Genomic DNA, 16,031 nt, shown 5'->3' on the forward strand with positions numbered 1-16,031 from the left:
CAGAAGCTAGGGACACCATCCCTGTCCATCCTGGCTAATAGCCATTGATGAACCTATCCTCCATTAACTTATCTAGCTCTTTTTTGAACTCTGTTATAGTCTTGGCCTTCACATCATCTTCTGGCAAGGAGTTCCACAAGTTGACTGTGCGTTGTGTGGAAAAAACCACTTCCTTCTGTTTGTTTTAAGCCTGCTGCTTATTAATTTCATTTGGTGACCCCTAGTTCTTGTGTTATGAGAAGGAGTAAACAACACTTCCTTATTTACTTTCTCCACACCAGTCATGATCCCCCATATCGTGTGTTAAAAAGTGCTCCATGTCAAGCAGCAATAAGGTTAAATATTTAGGCAGTTATGTCCTGGTGATCTGTGCTCTTAATGCCCTGGATGCTGCTCAGTAAATTAAAATAATGTTGTTATTAAAGTTTAGGATAGAGTGGAAAACTAGCATATAATTGGATATAGTTATCCTTATTTCTGAAAGGGTGAGCACAGCTGAAATTTAAGAGGTTGAAAGCTCTTCTTTTCATTGTACTTAATCACATTCCTTCCTTTGATATATCACCAGGAACACACTACTTACTTCTAACCCATTTAGGTATATTTAGCAATTCACTAATGCCAAACAAACAAACAAAAAACCCTCACTGAAACTCAGTCCTCAAGTTGTAGAAATTGACATACCTTCATTGAGATGATCTAGCAGTGGGTGGTAAAAGACCAAATAAAAAAGGACCTTGTGAATACACCCATTGCCCTAAAGACCATCTCCATTGATTATTATTTCCTGCATTTACCTCTAGTCTAAATGCTGTACTTCTGTAAATGACATCTTTTCTACTGGAAAAGCAGAGTCACTTGTACTAAAATACCATTCCCAAAAGCACCAGGCCTTAAACAGAAACCACAATTATAAGGACTCAAAATGTCTTCCAAATCCATTAAAGAGAACATGTATTTAAAGAAATAACCTGCAGCATTTTGCTACAAGCAATAGGAGAGTAAAGCACTTCAGGTGCAGAACCACTAATGTATTTCAAAGGTATAGAATCATTTCTTCAACTGAACACAACTTGCTCTTACTTTTACTGTGGCTAAGTGCAGGTATGCTTCGATACAAACAGCATACAGCTAGCAAAGTGACAACCATGTCTTCAGAAGTAAATAGACCATACTGCCTCTTCCAATTCACTAATAAACTCTTCCTAAATGATGTCACACATGATAACCCAGGGAAACACTAAAGTTTTAGTGATAAATTAAAACTAATGCCAAAGCCTATTGCATTGCGTTGAAGACTAACTCACTTAGTCAATTTTCAGTACATAGCTTATTTTTGGTCTTCCTAACCTTTGGACCAGCTATTTCACACTTCAAGTTAGTTGGTTCCTTAGCAAAAGGGCCAACAGTTAATTTTATCATTTTTAAATGAAATAATGGATTTATTTTTGTGAATCACCCAAATATCAGATGATTTGCACTGATAAGAAATGGTCCATGGATTAGGTCATCACATACAGACAAGTAGAGTTGTCTTATTGATGTACGTAAAGTTTCTCGGTCAAGGAGACTCCCTGAGGGGGTACTCTGTATGTGCGGGCTTCACACCTTCTTTTGTATTCTCATACTACATGTCCTCCAGTAACTTTGAGACCTTTATTACATGGAAGTCATTTGTTCCCTCCAGAAGAGCTGACTGTAATTCTTTATATTATATTAAAGCTGTGGTATGTTTTGAATTTAGGTCACATATTTTAAGGGTATGCAGTGGTCACTGCATGTTTTGCCTAATTTAAAATCACTATGAACTTTCAGTAAGGTTTCATGTTGACTTTCAAGTTACTTTGATTGCTTTTAAAGTAGCAATGAACCAGATGCAAAACCAAAACCTCAGGGGGCCTAATTTGGATTATGAGTTCGGGAAAGTAAATACCCATTCTCTACACCACACCATCATATCCTGCCAATCTGTCCCTAGCCTTTCTAACTGCTCGACAGCTGCATTCAGCAGTTGATTCTTCTCTGCTGTCAGGTCTTCCTAGCTTATTCTGATCATTCCCGATTTCTACTCTGATATCTTCCATTAGTGCCTGTACTTAGAAATACCACCATTATAATCAGACACTAAATAGAAATTACATATCAAGTAACCTTTCAGGTTAGAGTTTTGAGGGAAGGGCAAGCTCAAATTAATTTGTACCGTTTTGCCAGCTAGCAAATACTAGAGCGGTTCATTCAATAACTGATAATTCCACTCACGTCTAGTAAATGAGCATGTAGTTGTGTACAAACAAAAAGCATGAAAAATATAACCTTGTACATATAAAGTCTTTATATGTACACTGTACATATAGCAGGTTGGTGAGTAAAACGGCATGAGTGAATGCTTGCAGTATTGTTGTAGGCATGCTGGGTACACAAGAGAGACAAGGTAGGTGAGGCAATATCTTTTATTGGCCCAACTTCTGTTGGTGGAAGGCACAAGCTTTCAAGCTACACAGAGCTCTTCTGCAGGACTGGACTGGACAAGGAAGCAGAGTGCCGGAGGCTATGGCTACACGAGACAGCTGCACCGATGCAGCTGCGCCACTGTAAAAATCTCTGTGTAGCCACTCTAAGCTGACCAGAAAGAGCTCACCTGCTGGCTTAATTACACCAGCCCCCGCAAGCGGTAGTAGCTATACTGGCAGGAGAAGATTCCCTGATGACATAAGCACCAGTGTAGACAGCGCTAAGTCAGTATAAGTTACTGCGCTCAAGTGAGTAGCCAATTCACACCCCTGAGCAACATCATTTATGTTGACTTAAGCTGTAGCAAAGCAATATTCTTGAGCTAAATACAAATTGGGACACACTGATAGGCAGAAGGGGTAACATGTTGGAGGTGGTCACTTGAAGTGAAATGGGCAATTGTGGGTTTGATAATTGGTTCTCAACCAGGGGTCCAGGGCCCCCAAGCAGGTTTCAAGGGGGCCTCCAAGCAGGGCCAGCATTAGACTCACTGAGGCCCAGGGCAGAAAGCCGAAGCACCACCGTATGGGGCTGAAGCCCCACCACCCAGGGCTTAAGCTGAAGTCTGAGCAATGTAGCTTTGCGTGGGGCTCCTGCCACTGGCCCTGGCTTTTATATGCAGAAAACCAGTTATTGTGGCAAAAGGTGAGCCATGAAGTTTTTATAGCTTATTGCGTGGGGGGGTGAGGGGAGGGGGCTCAGAAAGAAAAAGGTTGAGAACCTCTCGGTTAGATTGGTAGGCATAAAGGATATGAAGTGGGCAGTTAAGGGTAGCAGCCAGTGTAGAGCCATACAATCAGGGTCCCTGTTAAGTCCATGGCTTTTGGTGTCTAACAGAATTATGAATTTAAGTTTCCAGGCTTGCCTTTTGAAAGTGTTGTGCAGGTGACACACCGTGTACCCAATGTGACACCCTGTACCCCATGTTCACCACCTTTATATGGTTATGATATATTTTGTACAAAGTATGCCAAGTGTTATTTGAAAACTCATTCTCCTGAATATTATGGTCCTGTTGAAATGAGTGTTACAACACAGCATGTGAAATTATGAGATTTTGCTGTATGATTGTTACTGAAATATGTTCCAATTCTGGGTAACGCCCATAAGCCAGTTCCTCAGAGACAAAGACACAATGGCACACCAGCAAAATGCTAAAGAACTATTACCCGTTTAATCAGAGATTCACCTGCTTAATCAGAGATTCTGTAAACATGAAATTTACAATTAGTCTGAAAGACAGTTTGGAGCTCATGTACGCAATGGAACTGCCTACCCACATGACCCAGCAAGGATTTTTCCAGCACACAAGGGTTGAGGTATAAGAAGGGAGGAAAAATGCTTTTAGCCATCTCTCCTTTCCATCTAATATCTCTCTGCTCATAACATACCTGGAGAAAAGACTGGACTAAGGGGAGTGGTCCCAGGATGAAAGGAAAGGAACGGAACTGAGAATTGCCTGCAGCATCTCGTGTGGTGAGAATGATGTTTGCTTCAAACCTTACTTAGTTTGGTAAAATTTAGGAATTAGCTTGCGGTTTTTTTCTTGTTAGGTCTTTTGTAACCAATTCTGACTTTTATGCATTACCACTTATAATCACTTAAAATCTATCTTTCTCTAGTTAATAAAACCAGTGTGTTTGATTGAAGTGTCTACTTAGGTCAACAGGGCTGGTATGTATTCATTACCCATTGTTGGAATGACAGACTGTTTATGAGCTTGTACTGTTCAGTAGCTCACTGGATAGTACAAGACACACATTTCTGTGGGGTAAGGCTGGGACTGAAAGATATGCGGTATTTAGTAATTTGATAGACTGCTTGATTTGGTGGTTTAGTTTGGAAATCTTTGTTTATTTTTTTTTCTTATTTGCTGCCTCCAGTCTTTAGTCATTGTGGTCTTAGGGAAGCTTTGGTTTGTAGTACTTTTTAAAAAGGCAGCTTTTTTTCAAGTGAGAAAAGTATAAATTTTTTTCATCCATCCAGAGCTCAAAAATGATTGAATAGAATTTGTTCAGATCTTTAAAAATAATCTTTAAAATCTTCTGAGGTTAAAAGGTTAATTTTGCAGAAAATTTTGAGCAAGGCAAAATACAGAACTCATAACTGAAGTTGGTTTTGCACCTTACCTATCGAGAAAAATCCTGAGAACGCAAGGATTTGCATTGCCGTAGAAGTCACATTATCTTAAACTATGCTTTGGAAGTATGGTAGATAACTCACTAATCAATTCTCTCTCATTGCACGGTGCTCAGGCATTGGTGCACTTCAGTCCCTCAATAGTTTAGTCTCTTGAGGGTTTCAATACTTTGATCTAATTCTGGTTGTTGGCTTGGTGTGGAGGTGTCTGGACAGTATTTAGTTGCCTGTGATGTACAGAACATCAGACTAGATGATCTGGTGGTCCCTTCTGGCCCTAAACTCTGACTCCCTAAGTTATGAGGGTGGGGGCGGGGAGTAGGAGTCACCTCATCACTAGCTTATATACTGTTTTTCATGCAGTATCATACATTTCTGTCTACAGTTCTGAGATGAAGCCCCAAAAACAACGTGAACTGATTGCTTGATTCATATTCTGAGTTTACAATATTCATTAATTCATTAAGTGAGGCCAAATACACGTGCACCTTACATGTCCAAAGAGACTTCTGGCAAACTCCATTGGATCCAGATGCAAACAAGATGGTTTTTACCACAGATCAAGTATTTTACCAAATTTCATTTACGTTGCAGAGTTTATGTAAAAAGCCAGTTACCTTTTACCGGTCAATGGAGTAAGTAACATTCATACATGGTATAGTGTAACCTACTTCAGCAAAACAGCAATGTATAGAACTTGCTGGCAGGAACAACTTAAGCATCTGGATTCAGCAACTGCAGCTATTTCAAATGCCAGTTTAAATGTCAGCCAGAGAGAGTCCATCCCAGCCTTTCAAGAGACAAACACTTGGGGACATCTGGTAGGTCCAGCAGGCGTTTTAGCAAAATTTGGCATTTGAGAGTTAAAGCAGCTGGAGAGATTGACTCTCTGATCTGTCAAGCATCACTCAGGAAAACATCCTTGTTAATGAAAGGTCTTCAGTGTGTGTTCCTAAAAGTTAATCATCTGCTGAAGACCTTTCGTGAACAAGGATGGAATCAGTTGAAGTATTTTCCTGAATTAGGGCCTTTGATTATAAACCCCTCAGGACAGGGATTTTTTATGCATTTACTGGGAAGTGCCAAGATCATCTGCGGGTGCTATAAAATAAAACATCATAATCAATAGACTTTTATTCCATCAACACAAAGGAGCTACAAAAATGTTACAGTATTACTATATAAATATGGTCATAGCAGTATAGCTATTACCATACTGAAAGAGGAATAGACTATATTAGGATAAGGCATTTTATACCAATAAAACTACACCCCCACTAGGAGCTGTACCAGTATAACAACTATATCAGTAAATATAAAAATCACTTCCCTAGCTGAAATAGTTAGAGGTTCAAAAGCTGTAGCAGGCCTTACCTGCAGTTGATGCAAATGACATAACTGGGAAAAGCTAGGGGTGGAGTTGAAATGTGCTTAATGCAACAAAGGATTCTGGGAAAATAACTGGCTATAAATAACTAGGTTCAGCTGAAAGCAGGGAAGTTTGAACCTGATTATCAGTGCAAGGGGAGTTCTTCTGCAGTTAGAAAGGGCTTTTGAGTAGTTGTTTTGGAGTGTTGCAGCCAAAGATATCAAAGGCTATAGAATCTCTCCTATGCAAGGTGCTCAGGTGTCCTTATTCAGGTTCTTTGGTTAATGTTTGTTTTTGCTCCTGTTCTTTCGGCACAATTAAACCAACTGAAAGTCTGTTCATTACAATTCTGGAATGAAAAGTTGGGTTTGTTTGTTTGTTTGTTTTCAAAGCGTCAATGCTCTACCAAAACACAAGCCCATCTTTGGGGCTCATTGTGTTTGATGTTCAGGTGCAGCTTGGTAGCTCAAGACCATTTCATTTTCAATCTTGGTTTGTGCTGCAAGTCATTCACCATGCCCTGCAAAAACACACAAGTGCGTTCTTCTCATATTTTCTCTAAATAATAATTAGCAATAAAATGATGAATTACTGTAAGCAACTTATTGGGAGGTTCAGAATTTAGCCACCACCTTCTATGTCTGCACAATTCAGTGGCTCCCTTGTTTTCAGTACTAGCAGTGGCTAATTTAAACTGATTTGTTCAACTGATTTTTTTTTTATGTTTCCTGTGATACTTGAGAAAAGTAGCTAGATCATTCCTCGTGCTACAGCCACTTTGTCACCATACAACTGAAGCAAACAGTCCTAAAGTCAATAATGCCACTTCAATATAGGTTGTGTACGTGCATGTGTGCCGGTCCTTCAATGGCAAAAAGCAGATTTTGCAGCTTCTACTCTTCACAGCTAGAACTGGAGAGAACATTACATTGGAACACAGGTGAGTCTAGAATAGTATTGGGTTAACTTCACTAATGGCAAGGGATCTGCCGAATCCTGCTTAACAACAAATATGGCTGCAATTCATTTTCTTTATTGCCTTTCCTTGCCTAATAGAAATCAAACCTACTTTGAACCTTCTTAGTTTACCAAAAAGAAAATTGTTTAGACATTGGCTTAACTTTCCCTTTGCCCCATTATTTGCTGTTTGGATTAGTTTAATATGCAAGTCAGCTTTAAATCTATTTCCACTGCAGTGTGGCAAATACCTAGCCCTGCCAAGTTGCTATCACATTTCCATTCATGCCAATGGCAGTAGTAGCAGCTACTCTCTGCATTTTATTGTTAATGTAAGTGCCTGGAAGTAGTGGCAAACTGTAACACTTTTGATAGACAGGTTCTGGCCATTAAACCTACTACAGTAGCCAACAGTATCCCAGTGATTTCATTGAACTAATATAGCAGAGTAATGTCAAATTGTCAACACATTGGCTACATATGGCAATGTCATTTTCTATCATCCTAATAGCAGTACCTCCCTCCTACCCCTGATGTACCTTAACACACAACATTTTATTATGAGAATTTGGTGAAACGATCAGTTTTATTTTCAGTTGGATAGGTAATTAATATTGCTTATTAAGCCCTAAACTATTATTAATTTCCTTAGATCTTTAATATAGTCACAAGAGTTTGACAACTTCTAAACATCTATGTATACTGTTGTTAAACATAATTATACTATTCTTTCATTTAGTCAAATGTGTAAGATTAAAACAGTTGAATCCATATAGTAGAGGATTGATAGGAACACCAAAAAGAATCATTCTACTGAAGACAGAAATCCTGCAGTGAAAAAAATGGACTATATCATCTAGCAGAGCTTTTCCATCACTAATTCCTTCACTGAATTTTTTGTTTTTCCAGGGCTAAAAGCTTGAATACAATTTTTGTTTGATACAATGGACACACAACATACAAGAACAGAATGCTTATTTAACTCGGTTCTGCCAGGATTTTTCAAGATAAAGAGAATAGTAGCTCAAGAACAGTTTTTAACAACGTACCCATTTAATCTACCTGAAAGGGAACATATCTTTGCCCTCTTACTTTGTTTTAAGTTATTCCAAATAAACATGAGAAGAGTGAGGAAAAACAAAAACCTGTTTTCTTCACAATATCCATCTTCAGGAAATAAATACAATGGATTTGGGTTCATACAAGTTATTCCAAAAGCTCTGTAGCATTTTGTTGCAGAATTACAGGCCTAAAATTTGTCTGTTAAGTGCTATAATTTAAATTGGGCAAATACTGAAAAAAGTCAGTGAATATTCATTTAAAATTCTAAATGCATTTCATTTAACCTTATTCTCATCTTGTTTTAACAATATATTCTAGGACATCAGTTCAGTAGCCAGAATTATGCTTCAATACTCAGTGTAGCCACCAGTAATGACTGGTCATAATTTTTCCATCAAAACTGGGGATGGGGCAGGGGCGGTTAAAACAGAAAACTGGATTTTCAACTCAATGACATTTTTGCAAAAGCATTTGCTTTACATGGAAAATTTTGCTTTTAAAAAAATCATACAAAAATAGAATACGTAAATATCAAAGTTTTCAGTTTTAGGCAGAAAATGAAATAACGTCTCTTTGGAAATGTTGCCACAGAGCCTAATGAGACTCGTAGTTCGGGTGTCTCATCCCCACACCTACTCTCTTCTAGGAGTTGAGTTCCCCATTCCGACTATATCTCCCATGATGTACAGGACCAGGGAATCTGATCATGCACCACAGTGGCTCTCCAAAAGTGAAGATCATGGTGTATCATTGGATATGTTGTCTAGCCAGGAAGCTTGGCCCATAGAAGACAATGAGGCACCTGAACTCCAACTCCCATATGGGATCACAGCACCATTTCCAAACCACAACTTGGAGTTTGGTGTATTTGCCAAGAAGTCAAAATTTCCTTTGTGCATGCTTGGGGTGTGTGTGGCAAGATGGGGTAGTAGAGATATGTGGAGATGGGGGAACAGTTTCCCAACTAGCTGTAACAGACAGTCAATTTCAAATTTGTAATCATGGGTAATAAATATTCTTAAATTTGAGTTTGTTTAGTTTCAGCTTCCAGCCATTAGATCTTGTTATGTCTTTGTCTGCATGAATAAAGTCCCTTCTATCATCAAAAATCTTCTCCCTTTGTAGGTAAGTATAGACTGATCAGTGATGCTTACAGTCAGGTTTCCAGTAAAGTTACATATCAATCAAGGGGGAAAGAGACATACCATGGGGCATCTCTTATCAAGACATGCTTGAATTTTAAAGCAACAATCGCAACAAATTGCTCACAGAGGAGCTACAGGCCACAAATTAGTCACAGAAATTTAGCTAACAATTTCAAGGGGTCAAAGAAAATTTCTTTAAAGTTACTTTGTTCATGAACAAATCAAACATAAAAGAGGCAACATAAGTTTGTTACTCTACTAATTATTCACCCAGTTCTAACATGACAAACATGGTCAACACATTTTTCTCTTACACTCATGTTGCTAAAATATGGCCAATTGTATCGTGCAGATTTTGGAGCAGATTCCCACCTAGTGGTAATCAATTTAATTTCACTGAAGTCAATGGAGGTATGATTACACTAGCTAAGAAGCTGATTTAAAGATTGATGTTGTACTCCAAAGGTATGTTTTTCTATAGAGTTTGCTCTTTTAAAACTTCATAAGAAGAACAGTAGTCAGTACATTGAAAAAGCATAGTGCAATGAGAACATATCACATTGTCGCTAATTAAAATTAAAGTGACCTCACATCCCTTCTGTTATGTAGTGCATGCTGGGAAAAGAACAAACCAAAAAAGCAGTGCACAACGTACAATGGAAGGCAGTATGAGAACATATGGTGTCCCTATGCTTCTCTCATGAGCAGGGACAGGGCCTTACTAGGTGAGGAACCTGCTGTGGAGAAACAGGGTGGTGCTGGAAAATCTAAGGGTATCCTCTACTAGAACAAAATTTTGAAGACATGACATTTGGGGTAATCTGGTTTTAAAGGACTCAGGTGTTATGGGCCTTGAGCTCTTTCAAACTATGAGCTATAGTTGCAAGTACATGAATGATTAGGAGCAAGCATGTGACTTACAGAAAGCCAGGCTTCCTGCATTTTAGGCAGGAGCAGCAGACAGGAGAGACTCCCAGTTAGGGAAGCTCTAGTATGGGTCTCTACATAACAACTAGAAAGTGCTGCTAAAGGAGAAGGGTGTGTGGTCTCCCCTGCAACCTTTGGAAGCTGCTAAAACCTTGGGTGGTTAGTACCTAAACTTCTGACTGACTTTTTGTTTGCTCTCATTTGGGAACTCTTATTTGAAAATAAGACCAGCTCTTAGGAAAGAGTTGGATTATATGGTTGTTGGGGGATTTAGAACTTGTCTATATGGACGAAATTTACTGCCACTATTATACTGGTATAGGCATAGCGTAATAGCTAAGCTGTTAAACTCCCTGTGTGGAAAAGGACTAATTCTGCTTTCCTAGCCAGCAAGTTTGGTCACCAGTTTACATCCCCAGCGGGATGTTTTGGGAGGTCTCTGAAATGAAAGAGAAGAGCTACATAGAGTTGACTCATCACTACAGTGTCTCATCATGGCTGTATATATCAGGCTCTCACCTACTACCAATGGTCACTTTGGTTCTACACCTCTTCTCGTGACTCTGCCCTCCATCCAGGTCATGTTTAGTCCCACCCCTTCCACAGTGAACAAGAAGTCCAATACACTAAACTCAAATACAACTCTTCACCCCTACCCAGGCTCCCTCTTCTACAGACTTTTCACTCTTTTCCACATTCTGTGGGGTTGTCATCCTGCTCTTTGATATATGATGGCTCTCAAGGTTTTCTCCTTGGAGATCTGGCTCCAAATTCAACAGTCCTTCTCCCTACATGTCAGAGGGTTTCCTCACCACATTTCCCAGTGGCTAATAGGAGAACCCAAGCACTCCCTCTACTCTAGATTCCAGTCCAAGGCCTGTAGTGAGCAGCTAAACTCTGTTCCCTAGGCTCCTCACCGCCACCATGGACTTCTTCCTGTCTTTAGATTTCTTCAGCTCCCCCCGGGCTTTATTGTACTCCTACCTCTCTCTAGATGTTCCTTTCACTCTCTAGCAACCAGAAAGGGACTGCAGAATTCTCTGCCTGAAGCCCCTCTCTCACCTGGGCTTCCTCCCTTTATGCTCATGACCCAGCTCTTCCCAGAGCTGAGCCTGGCCCACCCTCCAGATGCAACCAGGTACCTTAATTGTGCTCTTTAGCTCCTGTTAATCCTTTTAGTGCCAGTGTGGGGGTATATACACCACCCATCATAAGCTATTGAAGTCTTCTCTCCTTCTCAACTTCCAAGAGATGAGAGCAACCATTGCCCTGGAGGCCCACAGGGGAAGAGGAGTGTAGATGGAGCTAGATTGAGTTGTAAAGCACAGGAGCAACACAGACTACAAGCCACATTCCTTACCATAGTTCTTTGGTCATGCCTAGGCTAGCATTAGTCAATGTTAGCTAATAGACTTGAACTACTGCATTTTAAAATCCCTCTAGCAGACAGGAAACTGTATTTTCACATGTGTTAGCTGGCTGCAAAGAATCCTAGGGGTTCCTTCCCTTCCACTGTGCATGCATGTCATATTAGACAGGAGAGAGGGGAAAATGAGCAGGCTGAGTAGCCAGCCAAGGAAGGGAGAGGTAACTTATGCAATAAAAGCACTTGAACCCTCACTTTTTCAAGGTGCTTTAAAAAAAAAGGTCACAAACAGGGCTAGCATTCTGTAAATATTTTTTTAAAATAAAACTGAGTTCAGTGGCAACTTTGACCAGACGGCACCCCTTGAAAGAAAAAAAAAAAAGTATTACTCCATTATTTAACATAAGGCATTTTCCCCCAATGCCCATCCATAAAATAGTTTCCTCATTCTCCTCCAAATGTGTATATGCAACTATTAATATTCATGTGAGCCACAGGACAGTGTATAATATCCCCATCCAAGTACTTAATATTCTAAAGTGCCTCTTCATACCATCATGCATTTTTCAAGCCAATGGCTGCATAGGTCATAAAATATAGTACCCACTCAACTTAGAGGTCAATGGATGCTTTTGTAGCCACATTTTTGGCAAATCATGTTCCATATATCCATTTTGTTCACTCTGCCAGTGATTGTCAGCCATCCCTCTGAATGTCACTACAAGAAACTGTGACTATCAAAGATATGAACCATGCTGCTGTAAAGTGACCTTCAAGTTGCTAGCACATATCACGCTGTGTGACTGAATCAGCACTCTCTAAATACATTATTGCTTTTTTTTTTTTTTTTTTAATATCCATGTCAGCTCTCTTTTAAGCAATTTTTGGATGACCATTGATTTGACACAATTTACGATAACATGCTGTTTTCAGACACAACATTGTAAAATATTATTGAAGTGTTGAACCCCTACTAGCCCTAAATATCTCTGCAACTCAAAGTTTTCTTTTCTCACACGAATACAAGCTGCTATCTAATCAAATCTGACAAGGATTCTAAAAACATTTACCCTCCTTCAACACAAATTTTATTGGCAACAAGAATTTCAGTCTTGGAAAAATAAACTATTTGCTGCTTAGTCCTTTCTTTACTTTTATGAGATATTATTTCCTAATTGCAGGCGTTTGGGGGAAACTGCTTGACTTCCCTTAAATTATGTCTATTAAAAGGCTACTGGTGACAGACAATAGATTGGTGCATGTAAAACAAATCTTTTATCAGATTATTAGCCCACTGTTTGACTGTATGAGGCCACTTATCTAAGTAGATTTTTTTTGTTAATTTATGTGCAGTATTTGAAGTACACAAAAAGAGGTAGCCGCATGGGTGACATGTAGTCCAGTGCCAATCAGCCTAAAGACAAGGTATTTTCTTTCACAGAGTTCCAGAGGAAATTTAGCAAGATTAGGAGAGGCACAGTGAACCTATGGGAAGGTTATTGCCATTTTATTTCTTGCATATTTTTTTTTACATAAACAATGCTGACATCTTCTGGCAAGCTGCAGTTATTGAGTTCTTTCAAGTAATAGCTGTTTTGGGGGCTACACAGGACAGCAGAGCCATACTGGGAATGGTAGAAAAGCAGTGTTCACTATTACAAAGTACACAAAAGGATAACTATTAAGGCGAGTGAAAATGAAAGAAACAATTCCATGAAAATAATTGCTAGAACAGAGTGGTCGCCAGAGTTATACTGGTTAAAAATGGAAGCGATCTACTATGTTAGGTTGAGTCCATCTTTCTTCCAGTTGAGGGTCGTTTCACTACAGCAGGGTCACCATTGCTTTGTCTAGTCTGCTTTTTTAAAAAAGAGCCAAATGACCAGGGTTACTTTCCCTTGTGAAACTAGTCCACATTCCTGAGAGATCTCATTCTTAGTTCTTGACCCTGCAAAATGATCCACGCAAAAGAAACCTCATCTCCACATGAAGTCCTATTGAAAGCAATAGGCTTCTGAATGATCACAAGTGTCCATCTGATAAGATTCCATTGCAGGATCAGGGCCCTAATTTGGAGGGGTGGGGGACCTAATGAGAGTCACCCTCAGCTGCAAAACAAAATCAAAGACACTGAAAATTATGCTTGATTGGCCTTTAATTTAAGAGTAAGAAAGAGTAATCTGAGAAAAAACAGTATGCAGGTTTCCTTGTGCAGAATTCCCAAAACAAAATGGAAGAAAAATACAGAATAAAAGTGACTGCCTCCACAGAGTCATTTGGAGGTTTGGGACCTTAAATACTAAATTACCTCTTCTCCTAGGTTGTTCCTTAGTTCTGTAAACAGTACAGTAGCTAAACTTAATGGAAGTTTCATATTGCATATGTGCAAAATCCATTTTTCAAGAGTAAGTATTTTTCTTGCAACCTACCCAGGACAGCTATCTGAAAAACTTCAGTGGTGAAGTTCAGCTCTCTTGACTTATTCATGCTCAAAGAAAAAGCTTTAAATGCTTTTGCAAAAGATCCTCATTTGAATTAAGCAAGAGAATAGATCCCCCCCGATACTGGTGTTTTGAAAAAATAAAAAAGTCAGTTTTGGACTGGCATCAAAATATGGCAAATGTGAGCTGAAATGATGTATTCTTTAAAATAGTGTGAGCATGTGCAACTAGAGACTACCGTGGAAGTATAACCTTAACTAGTTTCACTGAATAAGTCCAACCATTAGCTACAATCTACTCCTGCAAATTGATAACAGAAGCCATTTCTAATGGAAAGATTAGGATAATAGGAGTTTCCTCCAGGTCAAGTTACCCAGACATGTCACGATAGCAGAGCTTCCTCTAAAGCAGGATCCCCAGCATCATGGATAATGTATTTCTCTATGGTTTCCTAGTTTTAATTCTGACAGCAGAATCTATAGAACAATCAGTTAAGCTAGGTAGCAAGCATGTTAAGGGCAGATTTCTCATTAAGCCCAAAAATTTAAGTGGTGGAAGAATTCTTCACATTACATCCTGCCTACAAATTCAGATTCCATGCCTGGCACAATGCTTACTTCTCATGCTAATTATGGGAATGCTACTTGTGACTGAACTATACAATAGTTTTAGTTATTTGATCCAGTAGACAAATCCAACCTTAAATATGTAACTATGTCATTTAGGTCTGAAAATTATTCTCTGTAAGTTTATTTAACTCAGCGAGCCTTTTAAATAAAAGTTGGGACTTGGCAGATAGGAAAAGCTAAGCGAAGTAACATTGGCGAAGCCCTAATCTGGTTTATTGCATTAGCCTTTCATCTTTTGAGATCAGAGTGAAAGAACCCGAAACACAAGTGGAAAAGCATATGATAGTCTGATCCCTGCTTCTGCCAGATATTTGTACAACGCCAGCAAATGATTTGACATAATCAGAAGTTACGATGAAAAGACTTTGGGATAAAGTGATAGGAGAGCATAGCTATATCATCCTTTCAGGTTCTTGCATAGACAGGCTCAATACATGACAGTATTTCCTTTGGAGGTCAGTGGGGCTATTCATGTGCTTGAATCAAGAGATGCGCCTAAGAACCTTGCTGGAACAGGGTCTATAAGTAGCAGTTTCCACAGAGAGACGTAAAATGAATGCTCTCCATGATATAAGCAACAGTTAAGAGAGAGTATCCGAAAACCACACACAGTGTCATACGTAAAACCCAGTTTCACACAGCTTTGTCACTGCAATACCTGTAACATGACTAGCTCTAAGATTTCGGGCCTGGGCCAAAGAATGTTGAAGTCAATGGAAAGACTTCCACTGGATCAAGCTTCAAGTCCTCTCTATTGACTACTATAATTGTAGGATTCCCTTTACACACAGTTCCCCTTAGCACAGGATACCCAACTTACCTTATGCTCAATGTCCAGTCATATGGGTAAGTAACTTGGGCAATTGGTAATGGAGCTTAGAGTTCTGGGTTCAAACCTCAATCATACTGATATTGACAAAATGATGGTCTGTATTAAATGAATTGGTGGCCTCAGTCCACATCACATATCCAATACCTCTTCCCCACCACCACCACACACAGGTACTAATGACACAATTAGCAGATAAACCAAGGCCTAAATGGGCATAGAAACCAAGTTACTTTTTCACCCTTGGAGATGGTCCCTCCAGGTCAGAGTTGACTGGTAAGATGGTAGGAAAACATTGCTGTCCTGAAACTACTCTTTAAATTAGCAGTAGCTGTCAATCAAGCACCTTTCCCTAGCACAAAAAAATCACTTTAAAACATCAGGTACTATAATATCACAAACATCTAAAATACTCTTGGGCCATTTTTCAGAGCTAGAATAAATGTGGCATAAAGTCATCCATCACCTACAGGCCATATCATTTAGTCAATTAAAAAAAAGAAACAGATTGTTGGAAGATTTATAAGTCCACATTTGTAAAAAGAGTGTGTGAAATTCTGAAACATTAATAACAGTGCAAGAATATGAAAGAATTAGAAACCTGTACATTAATCAGAGCAGATAAGCATCCGTTTCTCTCAAAGATAAAAAGTGGA

The 16,031-nt window shown here is 39.2% G+C and overlaps 1 protein-coding gene across 1 annotated transcript in view; it reads right to left on the bottom strand.

Moving 5' to 3' along the window:
- Nucleotides 1-1,940: 1,940 nt before the first annotated feature.
- Nucleotides 1,941-16,031, bottom strand: part of LOC311528171 (uncharacterized protein) — a gene marked incomplete at its 3' end in the record, with an annotated part of 70,105 nt that continues 56,014 nt past the window's right edge. The window contains exon 5 of the mRNA XM_084642867.1: nt 1,941-2,095. Coding sequence (XP_084498993.1) covers nt 1,941-2,095 — 155 coding nt within the window. The remainder of the gene's footprint in view (nt 2,096-16,031) is intronic.

This window comes from Lepidochelys olivacea (assembly GCF_965140295.1).
Source record: "Lepidochelys olivacea isolate rLepOli2 genome assembly, chromosome: 11".
Taxonomy (NCBI): Eukaryota; Metazoa; Chordata; order Testudines; family Cheloniidae; genus Lepidochelys; species Lepidochelys olivacea.